Source organism: Somniosus microcephalus, chromosome 1 (assembly GCF_052327205.1).
Source record: "Somniosus microcephalus isolate GS21.2 chromosome 1, FLI_Smic_1.0, whole genome shotgun sequence".
Taxonomy (NCBI): Eukaryota; Metazoa; Chordata; class Chondrichthyes; order Squaliformes; family Somniosidae; genus Somniosus; species Somniosus microcephalus.
The window spans coordinates 386,453,939-386,462,157 of NC_140987.1; the positions used below are offsets into that span (position 1 = coordinate 386,453,939).

General features: G+C 44.4%; 1 protein-coding gene across 1 annotated transcript; it reads right to left on the reverse strand.

Moving 5' to 3' along the window:
* Positions 1-279: 279 nt before the first annotated feature.
* Positions 280-6,940, reverse strand: gpr119 (G protein-coupled receptor 119). Its single transcript, XM_086008694.1, has 2 exons — positions 5,615-6,940; positions 280-1,303 (listed from the first exon to the last, which is right to left on the reverse strand). Exons 1-2 carry the CDS (start codon positions 6,660-6,662, stop codon positions 1,284-1,286), a joined length of 1,068 nt encoding a protein of 355 aa, XP_085864820.1. The 5' UTR covers positions 6,663-6,940; the 3' UTR covers positions 280-1,283.
* Between the last annotated feature and the right edge of the window lie 1,279 nt (positions 6,941-8,219).

Consider the following 8,219-nt stretch of genomic DNA (forward strand, 5'->3'; position numbering starts at 1 on the left):
TCGTGCGGCGGAGTACATTTCCGTCCGCCACGACGCCCACCGGGGACCTCTTCACCCACCCTACGACGGACCATTCCACGTCCTGGAAGCCGGGGACAAGGCCTTCGTGGTGGATGTCGGCGGTAAGCCGGACTACATTTCCGTGGACCATCTTAAGCCGGCCCACCTGGATCTGGACCGACCCGTTGGGTTGGCTCAGCCCCCGCGGCGGGGCCGGCCTCCGGCTTCTGCACCCTCAGTCCACCACCGAGCGCCCGGGGACCCTCCTGCGACCCCCCCCGGTCCCCGCCCCGGACTTAAGGAGCTGTTTCGGCCGTGTGATCCGGGCCCTTCAACGACTAACATTGCCAGTTCTAGTGAATTCTGGGGGGACGTATGTGGCGGAGACCACATAGGGACAGTAACACGATTCATTATGTATAGCCAATGTTGTTATCGCTCCACGTTATGTACGGCACTTGGTTGGGTTATCGGGGCAGGGTCCCTTTAAGAGTCGTCGATTGTGTGATGACGTCATAGCCCTGCGACGAGGCTGAGTCCCTCAGTCCATGCGGAGAGTTAATAAAGCTAACACGCGTTTTTCTTTGCTGCTATGAAAGTCTCGTAGTCTGTTTATTTCCAGCGACTCCTACAATACATACTTAAAAGGAGACAGCAGTGGTGGGCATGCCAGGAACAGGACATCTTACAGTTTCTCTGATACAGCAATGCCCAGAGCAATAAGGGTGAGACCTTCCATGTGTGAAAGGAAAAGTGGTGTACAGAGATCTTTCACCAATTTCAAAGAAAAAAGAACACCCATCTTTTTCCACTATGTCATCCATCACAATGACAGTAAAAACGATGCTGACAGAAAAATAAAGATCAGAAATGGAAAATAATAATTCAAGATGACCGCCTTATCTCTAGGATGTTAGCCGTTTGATCTACACAAATGCTTCCAAAGATAATGAGAATAAAAAATAATGGAGCGGTCTCAGTAACTGTATGAGTGTTTTAAAATGCATGTCCAGTGTCTTTATTTTTGTCTTCTGTGGTTTGACTTATTTATGTAACAAACAGATCATTCCAATGTACAATATATGGATAAACACTGTCACATTAGAGTCTTTGGCATCGGAGGCCTGGAATTATAGATGAATCCTTATGACACACTACATATTTTCCAATATTATTCTGAAGAAGATGTAGAATCCATGTGACACATCACTCTCTTTACATCCCAGCTGTTTGCTGCATTCGAATGAGTCCATGACTGACTTTGTCAAAGCTGCTGAACCAAGTCAAGTCCCTTTTCGTGTATCTAAAGTCAAAGGATAATAATTTCAGATTTCATGCAGAAAACAATATCGTTTTTAAAAAATCATGCCAAAGTAGGCTGTTGTGATGGCGTAGTGTATTTGAGTAGGGTGCAGGTTTGTAATTGCAATTTTCTACAAAGTCAGCTGCATTGTATACTCATGGGTAAAAATGTGTCATTCATATTGATATAAATGGAGCAGGCCAACTCAAACCATACTCACGACTACAACCATGGAAGTTGGGCTACAACACCACATTTCAGTGCATGTGATAGCAGTCTGGCAGTGTTGTTATTGAGTTGTCCATGAATTTGGAGCCAATATGATAATATTTACAGTTTTGGAAGAATAAATAGAAAAGTATCTTAACTTTGCAACATCTTGTTTAAATGTCAGAACTGGGAATGGTTATTAATAAGAGTCAATAAATGATAAACCAATTCATTTTTATTGTTAAGGATGGGTCAAAATCAATGTTAAGTTCCTTTGCAGTTAATTTGAAAGCCAGCTGCAAGACAAATATCAGCATCTGTTTGCTTTGTTATTACAAAATGAACTGCATTATCAGACTTTGATGGACTTCCTGTTACAATTAAGTCCACACTGAGTAACCCAACTGGCTTAAAATAAACTGTGTTCAAGCTGCTTCACTCCATTAAATAACTTTATTAAATAACTTTATTAAAAAGAGATTAAACCTAGATAACAGCATTTATCTGATTGTGGTGTCCACTCATCTATCTTGCAGCTTTACGGGTAGATTAAGTTAGACAAGGAAGGGTGACATTAGACCAATTACAATTCACCTCTGTGCCCCCAGGGCTCAGGAGGAGAAAGCTCAACTTGTATTACTATCCAGTGAACCCCACTAGAAAGTGTGCACAATGAGAACAGGATCAATCTCAGCTGTGATGCCGTCCATAGTCCAATAGCTCAGCACTTATTGTCCAAGCTCACATATGACAAATCACCACTTGAGTGAGGTATCTGAGGGCTCATGGCATCCAACAGCAACAATAACAACAACTCCTTGCATTTATGCAATGCCTTTAATGTAGAAAGACATCCCAAGGCACTTCACGGAAACATGATCAAACAGCGGAATCTGATTGAGCAGTATTGCCCTCTCTACATATTACTTACTCCATTCTGCTATGTGTACCATCCTATAGAATCTTGGACTGTGTTTTGTCCTGCAGCACCATCCAGAGATTTGGAATAACAAAATCTTAAGGGGGAAAAATTCGGTTGAATTCCCTAAGAGGACGCTAACGGGGCGCAAAGCAACTAGCGCCTGGGCACGGTGCCGCTAACGCCACCCGTGAAATTCAACGGGAGGTTAGCGGTGGCGGTAACCGTTAGTGCCCCGCGGCGCTGCGCTGCCAGTGATGACATCATCGCCGTGCGCAGCACCCCACTCGCGATCTTCGGTAGCGCCCACTGACTTATCGCCGGACGGTATGTCCGACAGGGTCAGGGGGGCCTAACTGCGGCCGGGGCGGTGCTAATCAAAGGGATGGTGTTGGGCGACCATTTTTGTTGCTGGCTGCCTGCCAGCACCTGCCCGCTTTGCCATCCCCGGCCTTCTGAGCAGCCACCCCCCCACGGCGTTCCAGCTGTGCTCTGTGAGCCTGGCACTTCCCTTGAGTGCCGGGCTCTTTTGCCGGCACCCCGATCCCTGGTGGCCCAGCTGGGCCATGGGTTATGCTGCGCTAGGCCCCTCCCCTTTAATAAGAGGAGGAAGGCCTGCTGTACCGCGGCGCGATATTCCCTCACAGTGCCCCAAGAGCGAGGCGGGGCACTTCCAGTAGCACCCCGCTTCCCTCTTGGGGCACTACCGATTAATTTTGGCCACGGGGGCGCTAATTTTTTCAGGGCGCTGAAAGTAGCGCCCCGCAAAGTTAGCGCCCCAAAGGGGGCGCGACCCAATTTTTCCCCCTAAGTATTTTTAATTGTTGTAAAATCTAATTTTTTTTTACATGATTAGCAGAGTTTACAGTATGATTTATTGGAATCTCTCCAGTTTGTCATTAAAAGTATTCAATGTTCTTAAGTGTTTTCCCGTTCTAGTATATTTTTCCAATTTATTCTTGGTTTGACGCTTTAAAACCAGCTTCCTTGAATGCTGCTATATTTATTTTAATATTAGCCTCTACTCATACTAAAATATTACATTTTCCTTTCTTTAACTTCCCATTATTTCCTTATTTTGTTACAGTCCTCACCGCTTATAGCGGGCGGGCTGGTGCTAACGCAATTTGCCTGCTATACGCATTGGACGGTTTATACTTCAAAGTGCTCCATTTAAAGCCCGTTAATCTCCCCCGTCGCTGACTATACCTGAACTATCCTGTACTAATCAGGTATATGGGAGGTGCCGCTGGAATTCAGCGCTCTGTAATTCCGACTCATTCGTGCTTTTCTCTGGTTCAATGTACACCTTAGTTGTTGTGCAATGTTCTGCACGCGTCTCACACTGATGGGACATGGCAAAGGACCATGAACTCCTCACTTGCACTTCCATACTGGTGCTGACCGCAGAGATCAATCAGCCTCGCCCAGCTTCTCTTCAGCTGAATTCTCCATGTGGCTCCAGAGCCGAGAAGTATAACAGGTAATTGCACCTTACCGAGATGCAAACTACTCACTGAACACCTGTGCCTGCCCGAAATAACACGCTGTAAGCGGAGACTTTTTAATTGACAATAATGGTAATGGAGAATGGTTTGCCTTGTTTGCCCGATTTAAGCGATTGCCTGATTTGAACGTGGGCAATTTAAGTGGAGAGGACTGTATTTCTCAAAGTCACGGTTTGCACAGTTTCAGAGCCATGATATCCTCATTGCCATTGGTGTAAACATCGCTGGATTAGAATGGAAAACAAACAGCTCCCCAGTGGTCTGCGCCAGTGGGCAAGTGCACCATCTAAAGTAAGACTAATCCATACAGACTAAGAAAGTGCAAGGTTCAACCCCCAGCCTTGCTGAGTTAATTGATTTCAGCCAAGACCTCTGTAGGGACACTACAATTGGCCTCAGTGTCCTTGGAAGAGAGAACAAATTAGCAAGAATTCTTGTTCCCGATTACTATTCAGCAACTGTGCTGGAAAGTCCGCTTGTGCGAGTGTTGGCCGAGAACTAGATGTCGGCTGTCTTTCTGCCCCCTCAGGATCTAGACTGTCTGTTATGCCTGCTCAGGATCTAGATTGTTATGCCCTCTCATGGTCCAACGCCCTTGCTAGCCTCACTATCGAAGTTCATATGTGAAGAATGGCCATTTGGGCAAAGTATTACAAGGCTCCTGGTGCTCATGGAATTGTACCGTAACTGCGTTGAAGCTCTCAATTAGAGGGTGAAAATAAAGTAGAACCTTTTTTTAAAAGAAGAATTCCATTATTTTCAATTTGTACTGGAATTTAGTGACTCTTCTGTATATGTATATAAAATATTCATCAGACATAAAGTAGTTAGGGCGATGTACAGAAGTTAAATAATAAAATACAGCTGTGCCACATTATGTCCCACTCATCCATCACCTCAATCCTCACTAAATTGGCTCCCTGTTCCCAAAGGATCATCCTCATTTTTAAATCCCTCCACGGCCTTGCCCATCCTATCTCTGAAATCACCTACATCCCCCCCCGAAACATTGCATTCCTTTGACTCTGGCCTTTTGCGCATCCCCACTCCTTTACCCCACCCTTGGTGGCCAAGCCTATTGCCTCTTGAAACTTCTCCACCTCTCCACCTTCCTCCTTTCCTTTAAAAACCTTCTCGAAACCCATGTCTTTGACCAAGCCGCGATGTCTTCCACCTAGAAGGACAAGGGCAGCAGGCGCATGGGAACACCACCATCTCCAAGTTTCCCTCCTGACTTAGAAATATATCGCCGATCCTTCATCGTCGCTGGGTCAAAATCCTGGAACTCCCTACCTAACAGCACTGTGGGAGTACCTTCACCACACAGACTGCAGCGGTTCAAGAAGGCGGCTCACCACCACCTTCTCAAGGGCAATTAGGGATGGGCAATAAATGCTGGCCTTGCCAGCGACACCCACATCCTACAAACAAATTTTAAAAAAAGCTCCTCCTAATGTTTACCATCTTGGCTCAGAATACATTTTCCTCATGCCTATCTGAAGTGCCAAGATACATTATTTAGGTTAAAGGTGTTACATAAATGCAAGTTGTTGTCCTTATTGCCTTGAAATCCATTTATATTTCTCCCTGTGGACACTCTGCTTGACCTCAACTTTCATAACACAATGCAAACTCTATCCAGTCCTTTTGAACCTGAAGATTACATGTACATACCTTTTGGTGTATTTGTTGTCATATGATAACTGGCAGTACCAATAGCTGGACAGGTCCCGGGTAATTGATCTTCATTCCCTCTCTCTGCACCAGGGTTCTGGTCACCTGCTTCCTGCTGACAACGGATGAAGCTGGGCACGGGGGAATCTCTGAATTTCACACTGCAACACATCTGATAAACCTGCATTCTCACATCTTTTTGCCAGTAGGAATAAATCAGTGGATTCATCAGAGAGTTGCAAAGACCAAGAAACCAGAGATAGTCTTCAATGATTTTATGCAATTGGCATTTGCTGCAACATTCTTGCACAACACTTGCAATGAAGAAGGGAGCCCATGCAACTATAAAGCACCCGACGTGTATCCCTATGGTCCTCACTGCTTTGACGTCTCGGATGTGGCAGCGTGGCGGTGGAGCAGGGCTGGAGGCAGAGCTAATCCGCTTACTTTCTAGGATTTGTCGCGTGTGTGAATATGCTATTTTGAGGATTACGCTGTAGAAGTAGATGAAGATTAATGAGGCAGGAAAATAACAAGCACAAAATATAATTATAATATACTTAGGAGTGACGACCGAGAACAGGGTGCAGATACCATTATATTCATCAGGCTGTAGCTGCTGAATGATCACTGGAAAGAACCCAATTAAAAGTGCAACAATCCAGAGCCCCACGATGATCAAAGCCACCATTTTATCTGTCATCAGTCGGCAGTACTGCAAAGGTAGTTTTATAGCTAGAAAACGGTCGAAAGCAACTGAGACCATCGTTAATATAGAGGCAGCAGAGGGCGAGGTTGTAAGTGAAATCCGTAATATACAAAACGTCTTGCTGGTAGTGAAACCCTGGCGAGTCAGCACTATTACTGCTATTCCAAAGCAGGTGAATCCCACCAGCAAGTCTGCGACTGCCAGGTTCAAGATGAAACACAAACTAGCAGATCTGTTCTTCGGAATCATCAGGACAAGCGCCACTATCACTACAGCATTGGAAGCGATGATCAGCAGTGAAAGCACTGTCACAATACTGCCAAACTGATTACCATCCATAGTTCGAAAGCTCAGAAAACACAGTCAGGAAAATAAACTGGAGCGCTGGCTACCACATCTTGTACTGTCGATGCAGATAGAACCAGGGAGAAAGCTGAACCAACTGATGATTCAGAATTTATGAGAATCAGCTGTTGCACGTATAGCAGTACAATCAAACTGAAATGGACTTTAAGAGGTCATTTTAAAAGTAGTCGGTAAGCTCATTTTTCCTGATTTACCGATAGCAATTATAGTACTGTATCATAATGAAGAACAACTCTGTTGTTGATATGCAGCAACATGACTTTATCCACCTCCGTCTCTCATATGTTGCTAACCAACAGAGCAGTATATGTGATAAGATGCGTCCCTTCTTTTATCATGACTACGCATATGCAGAATAATAATGAGGGATTTTCAATTTTATCTTTAGCGGTTTATTGCCCAGTTTACTAGATAGTGAACATTAAGAGTTTCTGGTTTAACTCATTCATGACCCACTGCCAGCAAGATGCTGCTTGTTATAACCGGCACCCACTGGGCACAGGTGCATAAAAAGACACGTTGCTATCTTTCTAGGGCAGTAAGAATAATCTGACATGCTGCCATTAGTAATGAGTGAGTTTATTTAAAGTTATCTTTATTGCTATAGATAACTACCTCTAACAGGAGTGAAGCTCTAGATTCACGTATTGAGAAATCTGGGTGAAAGGTCAAGGCCTATGGTGAGTGATACCAATGTTGAAAAGAGCAGGAGAGAAAATGAGATAAGTCAGGAAGTAACGATTAAGTGACACCAGGGATGGGTTTTAAAAGCCTGTATGTTGTAGGAAGAAGGAAAGATTGGAAGGCGAGAAGTTCCATAGTTTTGAAGCATTGGGAGGGGATGTTAGAGTAGAACGATAAAAACAGAGGTAGTCCACTTGACCTATCGACCCTGCTGCAAAATTGTTGTTAGCTGTGTAACATTTGCATATTGATTTATCATTGGCCCGCAGGCATCTGTAAGGCATACCTATTATATTCACATGTGATCACATGCTGAGTTGTCATTGGCCTGCAGGCATCTGTAAGGACTGCTATTGTTTAGAAGACCCAGGGGGTCCTGATTCCATCTTGTCCACACGGTGCTGTGAGTAAGAACAGACCTGATGCTTCATTAAAGAGTTTAAACTGTAATACTCCGTTGTCAAGCAATTTATTATTTTTGTACCAAGTGTGCAAAACAAGACAAGCTGTGGCTCTATCTTTTAACTCGTACTTTCCTGTCTTTTTTTTCAGACCCCTTTATACCCTTACTATCCCCCCCCCCAAAAAAAATGGTGCAATGAGTCTTAACGTTGCAGCCAGAAAGAAGAGTATTTAGCATAGTTGGAGATCAAGAAGAAGAAAGTTCAGAGGGCCACTGACCATAGTAGAATAATAGAATGTTACAGAGTAGACAAAGACTATTTGGCTTAGCAAGTCTGTGCCACACGAGCCACCTGGTCTAATCCCACTCTCCTGCTTGCATCCCATTCTCTTTACATACATGCCAAACTAAAAACCAGCAAAAACTGACCAAAGCTTCAGAAA

Excerpts from the sequence above, each read along its gene's own strand:
- gpr119 (XM_086008694.1), bottom strand. The coding sequence starts at position 6,662 with ATGGATGGTAATCAGTTTGGCAGTATTGTGACAGTGCTTTCACTGCTG. Across the intron at positions 1,304-5,614 it reads GACAACAAATACACCAAAAG|ATACACGAAAAGGGACTTGA; the intron begins GTATGTACATGT and ends CTTTGACTTTAG.